Source organism: Rattus rattus, chromosome 14 (assembly GCF_011064425.1).
Source record: "Rattus rattus isolate New Zealand chromosome 14, Rrattus_CSIRO_v1, whole genome shotgun sequence".
In the NCBI taxonomy this organism is placed as follows: domain Eukaryota; kingdom Metazoa; phylum Chordata; class Mammalia; order Rodentia; family Muridae; genus Rattus; species Rattus rattus.
In genome coordinates this window covers 71,147,025-71,159,103 of record NC_046167.1, presented here as the reverse complement: position 1 = coordinate 71,159,103, position 12,079 = coordinate 71,147,025, and the positions used below count along the sequence as shown (strand labels likewise).

Below are 12,079 nucleotides of genomic sequence, written 5' to 3'. Positions count from 1 at the left end.
GACTCAGAGTTTTGAAAAACTGACCAGTAGTTGGATATGGTTTACAAAATAATGTTTCCAGTAAGTTAGAGTTGCCTCATCTTGCCGGACTATGCCCCAGAGAATGCTCATCTTTCCTTCTTAATGCGAAGCAGTCATGGATGCCTCTGTAGGAAGGCTGTCCTGAGCTGGCATTTACAGAGGGCCCAGTGGTTTCCCTGGTGACGTCAACCCTCACTGCTCCATCTCAGTGAACTCTCCAGCTTGGTGCTTGCCTACATTTGCTCACTTTGCTCTTCGTTTTCCAGTGGGCAGCTCCACGTGGACTGGTCCCGAGCACATGACCTCAGAGTTCACAGGGACAGCGTAACAGTGGCCAGGCTTTAAAACAATGAGTGCTTAGTGGGGTATGTCTCCATGGCAGAGTGCGTGGGGAGCAGGCTGCCCCCAAGAGGCACAGATGAGCCCCCTCTCACCTTCAGCAGCACTTGCTGGCTGATCTGAGCTCAGCTCTTCACTCAGAGCCTTCTGCCACTGTCCCTGCTGTCCCCGGGATGGCCACAGTCAGTTTCCTACTTTCCTTTCATTATGCTCTCCGGCCGAGCCTAGGAGAGTGTGAGGCTCTGGCCCCTGATGGTAAGGTAAAACAGGAGAACTGATGTACCACCATCCGCTCATGCACACGCCTAGGTTTCCGGTGTGACACATGAACATGACGCCAGCGTGGCCTTTTGGGATTCTCGCAGACATAGCTGTGTAATGTGTAGACAGCCCCCGTTAGATGCTCATTGTGTGTTCGTGATAATTCTGCTATTCCAGAGTCTTGCGGTTTTCACTGTGTGACCTACTTTTGTTAGGAAAAATTAAACTTTTCATGTCTTCATCTCTGAGTCATTGTTTGGTTGTATTTTGGAAACATTATTTTTTTTTCATGTTCCCTTTTTCAATAATATTTTGCTGGCTGGATGGTAACGCCTGGCATTTGCGAGAAGGAAGTATGTAGTGGTTAGGTTTGAGGCAGAGTGTGTATCTGCTCCTAAGGATGCTCGGCTGTGTCTTAAGCCCTTAGGCCCCTCACTGAGGGAAGCCCCCCTTATCGCTCTTCATGTATGTGCACTGCATCATGTGTGTGTGTGCTGTGTTGTGTGCACGGCATATCATGTGTGCATGCCAGTGTCGTGTATGCACACTGCATCATGTGTGCGTGCCGCATCATCTACCCCTCATTGTCACGGCTAGTTAGAGAGCAGCACCTTCACAGTTCTCTCTTCCCACTTCTCTGTGGTGTTTTGAAGAGGACTCATTAGCATGTTGTTTCCTCTCCTCCTCAGCCTGGGAAAGATAGGATGATTGTTGGCTTTTGAAAGCTCTGAAGGCTTTCTAGAAAGAGTCAGAGAAAGGGATGCATGTTACGTGTTGCATGGTCTACCCTGTTTGCAGGGATGACCAGCCCCGGAGGCCTACCCACTGGGCTGACATCCCTCGGGGAGGTTGCTAAGACGGTGACCTCTCCCCTGTGTCTTATCTCTCTTCAATCACTCCACTGAGTCACGCCATGCCAGGGGCAGCCCTCTCACCGGGCTCATCAGTGAGGGACACAGAATGTTGGCTAGAGGCAGAGGGAGCCTGCAGCAAAGGCCTTCTCTCGTCCCTGACAGGCTTAGAGCCAGACAACAGGCACAGGCTTCCTGGGTTCCTGACCCACAGAACCCGTGAGTTGAGCGACGGCTGCTCTCATTGTAGAGTCCTCTGCAATGTGCCATAGCTGACTACCACAGCCATGGGGATGATGAAACGTCTTCTTGGTAAAGAGCTTTTTAAAGACACAGTGACCACTGAGCTGAGTTTGGAAATACTATTGCATAATTGGTTTTCAACATTTAAGAAGTAAGGGGGTAGGGGAGCTGGAGCGGTGGCTCAGCAGTTAAGAGTGTGCTAGCTGGAGACACCCAAGTTCAGCTTTCAGCACCCAGATGGTGGCTCACAGCTGTGACTCCAGCTACAAGGGGATCCTCTGGTCTCTGTCCACTTACACATGCACACACGCATATGCACACACACAGACACACACACACACACACACACACCTATTTTAAATGTAAGGAAAACACAGAACAGAGGGATAAGCAGAGCTCACAGAGTGGCCTGGCTGGGTGACAGCTCATGCCAGCCCTCAACTATGGTCGGTGTGAAAGCTCTGTTTCCAGCAAAGCCACTGTGTCCGAGAACCTCACTGGGGCCCTTTAAGGCCGGGTTCCTCTGTGTCACGTTATATAGACAAAACACTTGTTCCGTGTGGTAGACTAGGTAGTCATCACAGAAAGAGACCCAGCCTCTTGGTGTCTGTGATCATCTCTAACACGTCCGTGTGCATAGGAATTGAATGGGAGAGTGGACATGGTCACAGGCGTGTGGTGGCATGGTGCCTCACGCTGGCAGCTTGAGGGAGCTAGCTGGTGCCATACAGGGCTCAGCGGCTCCCTCTTCCTGGCAGCAGCTTCTCTGGGTGCTGCCCCTGAGAGCTTCAAGCCATGTGGGATGACGTGTTGATGGTGGAGGCCTGCCGCTTGCAAGGTCTCCGCTTACATGAGACCTGCAGACTCCACTTGGCCCAGAGGTAGCCATTTGTTCACTGGATGCCCTGAAGACCCTCCTGGAGCTCAGCCTGCAGCTCAGCCTGCAGACTGCACGCGGTGCAGAGGGCTACTGGTAGCGGCTGGAAGTGGTCAGAGCGCTCTGTGGCTGTCTTCCCATAGCTTTCCGAAGGAGGACTGTTCATCTGGCCTGCAGCAATGTGCTTTTAAAACATTAAGAGACACGGGCTGGTTACGGCTCCGGGTGTAGCTCTGAGGCCAAGCTCTCACCACAGTCAATATGGTCCTGGGTAAGAGCCCCAGAACCACAGAAGGAGAAGCTAAGACGCTTAGAGCGATGTCTCAACTGATACTTTTTGTTAAAGAAAAAAAGTACAGAGAAACGTTTAAGAAGCGTCATTTTGTTGTAGCTAGTGAAACTCTGGCGTGCCCTCACCTAACAGGGTGAGGTGCCAGTAGGAAAGGCCTGTAGTGAAGCAGTCTGAGACTTTAAAGCCGCATTAGGTCGGCTCACTTGCTGCCAGTTGCCCAGTTGACCTCGTGGAAATAGCTGATGTGTAAGCCGCTTCTTCCCGCCCAGTCCTTAAAGGCTGTCAGTCCAGTGAGGCCCAGTCCAGTGAGGCGTCAGCAGGAACCAGCAGCCAGTTGGTTTTTCTTCTCGTATGTTCTAGTGTTGGGCTCCCCACACCCACTGCTCTCAACATGCCCGAAGCATGGAGAGAGTAGAGAGCATTCGGACGCTCAACAGTGGTCACAGATCGAAGGCTGCGTACGACGGCGGCTTTTGTGTGACTGCGACACAGAGAGAGTCGGTCGTGTGGGCACAGGGCCTGGTCTCTGGGAAGGCTTTGCCTGAAGCCTCTGACACAGCTCTGTGTGTCTGCTGCACAAAAGGGCATTTACTGCAGTGTGGGGCTCTCTGCTAAGAGAGAGGATTCATAAGCAGTTCCGGAGTCAAGGGTCACTGCTGATTCTGTTGGTAAGATTCCTTGCTGTGACCTGTTTAGCTTTCAACCTGAGGTCCATGTGCCGAGTGTCCCCGTTTATGAGCATAGATTCTTTTTTCTGTGAAGTTAAGGATGGAGGACAACCCGACCAGGCCAAGCTTGACGCCTTTACAGTTTACATTTCACACCAGATGGCTCCAAATTCTGTTCAGTTGTTTGTGTATTACGCTAGAATTGAGGGTGAACTGTCGAGATTTCTTAAGGGAAGTTGTCTGTCTGCTGTCCGCACGTAGCCTCGAGGGCCGTGGAGTGGGAGAAGGGCTGTCAGCTCACCACTGGCCTGAGCTCTTGGCCTGCCTAAGGCAGCCAAGTTTACAGAGGGTAACAACTTACTGGGCTTAAAAATGGTATCCTCCCCCTGCCAGAGCTTGCTCCACCCAAGCCTCTGCCTGCCTTACGTAGGCCTCGGAAGGCTGCTATCTCAGGGTTTGCTGCCTTCCGTTAAACAATGGAAATCATCAACCAGGTCTGAAATTTCCACCGTTCTTCCGTCCCACTCAAATAACGTGTAAACGTGAAGTGTCAGTGACGTGTAACCAAATCGGTTTTGTCCATCAAGCTTATGACTGCTGATTGTCTACCCACTTCCACCCCACCGGAAACAGAGGCCCAGTTTAATTCCTCATGCCCACCCCCCTACAGCTGAGTGCAAGCCAGCTCCGCCAGTGAGTAGCCACAAGCAGATATCACTGGCCATTGTTTCATTAAGATCTCCCACACGTGGAGGGCTTTTCCTTTTTCCCTCCTCCCTTTCTTTCTGCAGACTGTATGGCTAGGTTTCGGCAGCCATGTTGGGCCCCTGAGCTGCCCTAGGGACCGGAAGATGCAGAGTGTGGCTGACAGCAATGGAGGAACACAGCGGGAACCTGCTTTCTGAGCTTGTGGGAGCGTTGGTCATCTTTATGCGTCCTTGAGAAAATTAGTCCCCCGAATGCTTGTTTTTGGCTTAGTGGGCTTCAGGTAGCAGTGAAACCAGGATGGTAAACTGTATGTATGCCTTGCTGAAGAGGCTGCATTTAGTGACGTGGGCAGTGGGAAGGTTGAAGGTTGCTAGGATCACATGGAATACCGAATTAGGGGAGCTCCCTCCCCTGGCTCACCCTGGGGACATAGCCTCAGCTCAGTGCAAAATATTTAAGAACATATTCAGAACGTGATCGTGGAACCATGGCTGCCCCACATCTACTCAGGCACCACAGAGCGGAAGTGCTGTGTGAGCGCGGATCAGGACCTCACCAGGGCCCCCTGGCTCTCCCCATCCCTGGCTCCAGCTTCAGTAGGGAATTCATAGTGTTGTCAAGTGCCCAGTAGGTTAAAATCTGCAAATTAGTAATGATTTTTAAGGATTAAATGCTCTTGGTTGGGGCCAGAGAGATGGCTCAGTGGTTAAGAGCCCGTACTGCTCTAGAAAGAACCTAGGTCGAGTTCCCAGCATGCATTTGGGCAGCTCACAACCACCCGTAACTCCAGCTCTCACAGACCTGGCCCTTCTTCCCAGCCTTCTCCCCAGATGCTGCTGCAGTGAGTTGGTATATGGGTTAGTGTGTGAGCCTCTGACCTGTGCTGACCCTAAACTGGGCCGTGGGTCTACTCTCTTTCCTTGGCTCACTCTTGGGAGACCTCGAGGACAGAGCTAAGACCAGGTATGGAGTCCTGACTGCAGAGCCGGCTTCCTCAGGAGAGAGGAGGGCACATCTGAATGAGGAGAGTGAGCGAGTGAGTGAGTGAGTGAGTGAGTGAGTGAGTGAGTGAGAATGAGTGTGAGAGTGAGGGAGTGCAAGTGAGAGTATGAGTGAGAGTAGAGTAAGTAAGCGTAAGAGTATGAGTGTGTGAGTGTGAGAATGAGAATGAATATGACTGAGTGAGAGTGTGAGTGAGAGTGTGAGAATGAGAGTGAGTCAGTGTGAGAGTGAGTGTTAGTGTATGACAGTGAGTGAGTGTTAGACTGTGAATGAGAGTGGTTGAGTATGAGTGTGAGAGTGAGTGTGAGAATGAGAATGAATATGACTGAGTGAGAGTGTGAGTGAGAGTGTGAGAATGAGAGTCAGTGTGAGAGTGAGTGTTAGTGTATGACAGTGACTGAGTGAGTGTGAATAAGAGTGGTTGAGTTTGAGTGTGAGAGTGAGTGTGAGGGTAGGGTGGGTGACATTCCTACTAAATTGGAATGCTCTTACAATCCACACATCGTCAAGGACTCTCCAAAGTTTGTGAACGGAACTTGTCAGAATTTGCTAATGTGTTCCCAGGCTGGAATAGAGGCTTGAGGGGACAGTTTCTGGTAGGTGGATCCCGGGTACCCCTGCTTGCCTGCCGCTGGTTTCTGGCATGGCGCTGGCTATTGCCAATGCTGGGAGGAAGCCTGCCTTCACCAGACCTGCCTTGCCCAAAGAATATTCCAGGTGTCCAGGTGCCCACACCACTCCGTGACGTGACGTCTCACGTGCTTTCCGTGTTACCAGTGGGGTAACTCCAGTGCAGCCTTTCTTCAGGCCCGGTTTGGATTTTGGGACTTCTTTGGAAACGTCATGTGCTGTTCTTCTCTCCCCGCCCAGGAGGGACACAGAGATTACCACGTGCCATCGGGATGTCCCTGGCAAAGGAGCTCATCTTCTCTGCACGCGTTCTTGACGGTCAGGAGGCCAAAGCCGTGGGCTTGATCAGCCACGTGTTAGAACAGAACCAGGAAGGGGATGCTGCCTACAGGAAGGCGCTGGACCTGGCGAGAGAGTTTCTACCTCAGGTACCGTGAGAGCACCTGTGCCCATTTAAGGTCAAGTGTAGCACCCATCTCACACACCAGGGTGGCCCTGTCCTGCCTCAAGTAAAGCAGTTAAAATTAAGATTTGAAAGTAATCTGAGGGTTGCATTGGATACGGGGACACACACACACACACACACACACACACACACACACACACAGGATAACTTCCTAGTAAGTTGCCTTTGCTTGTATACCAACTCAGTACTCTAAGTCATCTTTCTGGAGAGAGAGCAATGGGCAAACCGGTGTCTCACATCCAAGCACGTGGAACGACACTGTGTCCCACAGGAGACCGCGTGTGCACATGCCCACAGAGGCCAGGGTTTGCTGTTGGTGTCTTCTCCCATCGTCCTCCGCCTCACACACTGGAGAGGGATCTCTTTCTTGGGCCCTGAGCTTCATAGTTCAGCTTATCTGCCCAGTCAGCAGTCTGCTTGTTTCTGCCTCCCACGTGCTGGGATCGCATGCTGCACACTGGCCTGCCATCCGTGTGGGTTGGAGCTCTGAGCTCCCAGGAAGCGTGTTACCGGCTAAGCCCTCTCCTCAGCCTCAGTGTTGTATTTTAATATAAAAGGCCATTCGATTCGAAACCCAGCAAGTTGATGCTCACCTCCCGTAGACAGATGTAAATCAGGTCAAAGAGCTCCACTGTGGCTGGCGAGGATGGCTGCCTCTGGGGGATGACAGCAGCTCAACTTCCGCAGTGCAAATGTGGCTGCTGTTCTCAGGGTGTCTGGGTCTTCCCTCATAACCTAGACATACCGGAGGGCACACGTCTGTGTGTCCCACTGTCCCTGCAGTCAGCTGTCCATGTGTCAGAAGAGAGGTGCCAAATCCGGAAGCGAGGCTCGGAGCCCCCTTGGCAGCTCCGCTCGTCTCCAGCCTGACCTTCTGGCATTGCCACCAGTTAGTGTGGTGGTGAGCCAGCCGACTTCCTGTACTCCCCTTGCTTCACTTGTGGGGACAGTAATTGAGATGGGCTGGGCACTCAGAGGACGCACACCTCCTGCTGCCCTCAAAACCCAGTTTGATCAGTGACAGCCACTCCGGAGTTGAAGCTCAGAAAACGAGTTTCCGTTTAGCATCTCAGTTGCTGTCAGCCGATCCGTGGGTCCAGCACTGGGAATCTGTGAATTATACTGAGGAATCCCTCATAGTTTGCATTAAGTGATAATTAAAGCGTGCTCCTTTCCTTTGGATTTCAGGGGCCTGTTGCCATGAGAGTGGCCAAACTAGCAATTAACCAAGGCATGGAGGTGAGTGCCGGAGGGGAGCTGACTGCTCCACACAGCCAGTCCTCTGTGTTATTCCCTGCTCTCCAGAGTGCACTGTTGTCATAGTGATGGGCGTTGCTGGGGTTCCTCCTAGGGCCGTAGCTGCAAAATTCAGGGGGGCCTTGTTCCCTTTGACATTGCTTTAGTGAGGTCATCAGCCAGACCACACCTCTCTCAGTAATTCATGGAGGGCCGCTTGGCTCCATGCTGTGTATCGCATTTACCTGGAATTGTGTGGAGTTTGTGTGCAGGGAGAACCAGTGAACCCAGCTGGTCTGAGGGGGTTTGGTTGTCACACTGGGAACACGAATTCAAAGGAGAAGGATCCTAGACTAGGAGAATGGCAGACAGGGCAGATTCTCATAAACTGGGGGGTGATGGGGACAGGGGCAGGGACAGTCTCTGTGTGCATGTGTGTGTGTGTGTGTGTGTGTGTGTGTGTGTGTGTGTGTGTGTGTGTGTGTGTGTGTGTGTGCTCATTTGCTTGTGCATGCATGTGCTTGCACGCTGAGACCAAAAGGGACTGTCAAGTGTTCTCTTTCGGGCTCCACATTACTGCTTTAAGGCAGGGTCTGTCCTTGAACCTGGAGCTTTTTTGGGTTTTGGTTTTCGGGTGTTTTTGGGGGGTGGGTATTTTGTTTTGTTTCTTGTCTAAGTTGGCAGCCATCAAGCTCCAGTGATCTCCTGTCTGCACCCCCCACCCTCCAGTGCTAGAGTGACAGGCGTGTAGGCCCATGCCCAGCTTCTTACGTGAGTGCTGGGATCTGAACTCAGGTCCTCATGCTTGCATAGCAGGCACTGTCCGCCGGCCGAGTCTTCTCTCCACATTCAGTTACTGTGGGCATCTGAGAAAGTCCTTTTTTCCTCCACACGTAGGGCCCTCCAGAGCCTCCTTGGCCGTGAGCCAGTATAGGGAGATTGGGTTCGCTTGCACTGAGTGCTGTTTCATAATCACAAGTATTCGACTTATTTCAGTGCTTTAATAATCTTAACAATGTTTGCAGAGACACCTCACAGCCCTTACCCTGTGCCAGGCAAACCTTCAGATAGCACTCACTCACCCCTCACTTGGTGAACACTGAAACTAGCCTCTTGTCAGACATGCCTCTGAAGCACAGAGAGGTCACACGACCTTCCCGGGTTACACAGCTCCCAGACGGTGTGTCAGGATGTGAGTTCAGGAGCTCGGATACAAGACTCAGGCTTGCACTACTTCTGAGTAGACGGGCTGTGCGGGAGGATGGTTATTCAGGTCGGGGCTATTCGCTTTGAATCTGTATTGACTCTACCTTATTCCGCTAAAGTGAATTATGTTTTACTACCCCCAGGTCGACTTAGTGACAGGGTTAGCCATAGAAGAAGCCTGCTATGCTCAGGTATGTAACGTGGTCACACATCCAGTGAGTGTGTGCGTTGTCATCCTCAGGGGTGGGTCCATCTGGGTTGGCAGGAGTGCTGCTGAGATTTTACAGGGGTCCCCTGCCGTGTGGTGGTGATATTAATGGCTCAGTGGCTGTTCCTGGGGTTCCGAACCCTGTTTCTTCACAGAAAAAGAAAAGTATATTGTTATATTGACACACACACACACACACACACACACACACACACACACACACACACACACACACACAAGCAAAAGCCTCTGTCAAGATGCGTAGTCTCCATCAAAGCTCTCCCCAGAGTGTGAGCTGAGCAGACCCTGCACTGACAATGTGCCCGCCTGTCAGGGTCAGGGCAGGGGTGTCACCTCAGTGACCCGTCAGCATCAGGTCGGGAGCTGAGCTCAGGCAACAAGACAAGACCACGAAATGGAAAGCACACATGCTGGAAAGGTAGCAACGAGGCTACTGACACAACCATCTGAGGCAATTCAAGGGAATCAACAATGGGAAGCCCTCGTCGGATGTCACCGCAAAATCACACTAATCCCGCATGCCTGTAGCAAGGGAAATACATGGCTCTCTTCTTAGTCAAAACATTTAACCAAGTCCATACAAGCTCTAGAGCAGAAAACTAGTAAACACTGGTGGCAGAAATCATGGCTGTAGCGTTAGAAGTCTGTGTTTGTGGGAGGGGGACTCAGCACCCTTTGGAAGTCAGTCCTGTGGGACACCTTTAATCTCAGCGCTCCAGGGACAGGGGCAAAGCAGAGGCAGGCGTGAATTCCAGGACAACTAAGGAGACACAGTGAAGTGCGACCTTGTCTCAACGCGAAGACAAAACCGTACGTCTAATTCTGTAAGAGCAAGCGTCTCGGCTTATTACTTTCCGAGTAAAAGGTTGATTCAGCGTCCAAAGACCCGATGCAGAATAGATAGCCCGGTGTGGCGAGATGAAGTGGGAAACCAAGAGCGCCCAGGCCCAAGACTTTGTGGTGCTGGTGAGAGAGCTCGTAAGTGCATCCAAGTCTGAGTTAGACTCACACAACCCAGCCACGGATACTGTAACTAAAGGACGCCAGCCACTCAGGGCAACGTGGAGAAACATCCGGGCATCCACGTACGTGATGCACAGCCTTGCCCTCTGCACAAAATGTGGTTCCGTCCGAGTGGCCAGGAAAGCGGAGTGTGGAGGGAGCAGCTGTACAGATGGTGTGGGCGGAAGCTCGCCCTGGTTATGACAATGTAAAGCCCTGAGAGAGAGGAACGGAGGGTCTGACTTCATTCAGATTCCCTTCTGCTCCTTAGAACTGGCAGAGAGGATGGAAAGGGGAGCTGGGAGCCATCAGAATATGGTCTGATAAAGGCCTCCCATTTAAGACAACACATGGAGGACTTTTAAGGCTGCACAGTAAGGGAGTGAAAACCCCCCTCAAAAAACGGACAAGAGCTCTGAGTAGCGGCCTTGCCACAGAAGGTGAGCAGGTGGCAAACCGCCCCCTGAGGCTGGGCTGCAAATGCCCGTCATTTGGAAACCGAAGACTATGGAGTGTGTGTTCAATAATAGAATTCAGAACAGTGGGCACTGACACTGTGACTGCTAGGGTTAGTGGTTCAGTGACCACAAGACAGATGTCAGTTTGAGGTAAGGCCGAGTGTCCTCTGACCATGTCGCCCAGCAGCTGTGCCCCTTGATGTTTCCTGAGACAAGGTGAAGACATAAGTGCCCCAAAACCTGCCACTAAACTTTGTTCACCATTGCTAATCTAGAAGCAATCGACGTATCCTTCACAGTCAGGTCTAGAGGCACAAGACTAAAATTCAAGAAAGATCAAGGTTAGCCTGTGGTAACTGGAGACTTCGAAGGTGGCCTCAACTATATAGTGAGACCTCGTCTCAAGAATAAATAAATAAAATGATGTCCTTCTATAGGTGAATGACCACCCAGTACCTCTGTGCGGTAGAATATGATATCCTTCTATAGGTGAATGACCACCCAGTACATCTGTGTGGTAGAACATTGCACGGCGAGAACAAGGTGGGATCTGTCAAGTAACAAAATGGAGTAAAGGAACCTTGGATTCGCAGTGCTCTGTGAAAGGATTCAGTCTGAAAGTACTGGCTACGGAGTGACTCCCGACACCCAGTGACATTCTGGAGGAGGTATTTGGCAGGTTAGGGATGCGTGCATAGAGAACAAACGATGCTTGGGGCACTGAGCCTTCTGTACACTGTGGGGACAGATGACCCACAGATCGGACAAGTGCATGAGAGCGCCGACTCTCCACGAGGAAGAGCTGTGCCCTCTGATCCAGGCAGTTGAAACTGGTGGCCCAGAGGGAGCACAGGGGTCTCCGCCTCTCGAGCTTTTCATTGGTTTAGCCTCTGAAAATAAAATGTGTCACTTTTAAAGCGTAGTAGAAATGGAAAAAAAGTCTAGCACTAAAAATAGTTTGGCTACATAGTCAGGAGACTTGTTCAAAGGACACGCGGACTTCCCCGCAGCCGTCGGCGGCTCTCGGAGTTAATGCTCGACACGCTGTTGTGCTTTATATTTTAGTGTGTGCCATGTTTTGTCTCTCTCAGACCATCTCAACGAAGGACAGACTGGAAGGTCTTCTTGCTTTCAAGGAGAAAAGACCCCCTCGCTACAAGGGAGAGTAGGGGGAGAGCCCGCGACGCCCTCCCTGGAGTGCCGGAAGTGTTTCAGAGCCGCCCCCCGCTGCCACGGGGAATCTCGATGACCAAAGTGGAGAGTGGGTTCTCACTACGCCTGGAGCAGGCCCGTCTATACTCAAGCCACTGTGCGCCATGTCCTATTTATTCAGATTTATAAAGCTAGCCATGTCCGCAGTCAGAACACATAAAAATTAGGTGTATGTTTTTAATATTTCCCGCATATCAGGCTTTGTCGTTAATTTTTTAATGTGAATAATTTATATTGCACACTCTAGGGAATAATCGATTGTATGTCTACTGTGCTGCATTAAGAAAATAAAACTATTTCTGTATCCCAAAAATGTGCAGTTATACCAAATGAATCGCTGAGTACTTATGTGCATGCGAGCACGTGCGTGCCTGTCAC

The 12,079-nt window shown here is 51.3% G+C and overlaps 1 protein-coding gene across 2 annotated transcripts in view; it reads left to right on the top strand.

Moving 5' to 3' along the window:
• Auh (AU RNA binding methylglutaconyl-CoA hydratase) overlaps positions 1-12,014 on the top strand; it is a 94,175-nt gene extending 82,161 nt beyond the window's left edge. For both annotated transcript variants that reach the window (XM_032884412.1, XM_032884411.1), the window contains 4 exons: positions 6,133-6,320; positions 7,547-7,597; positions 8,944-8,991; positions 11,581-12,014. In XM_032884412.1, coding sequence (XP_032740303.1) covers positions 6,133-6,320; positions 7,547-7,597; positions 8,944-8,991; positions 11,581-11,658 — 365 coding nt within the window. In that variant the 3' untranslated portion in view covers positions 11,659-12,014. The remainder of the gene's footprint in view (positions 1-6,132; positions 6,321-7,546; positions 7,598-8,943; positions 8,992-11,580) is intronic.
• Positions 12,015-12,079: the final 65 nt, after the last annotated feature.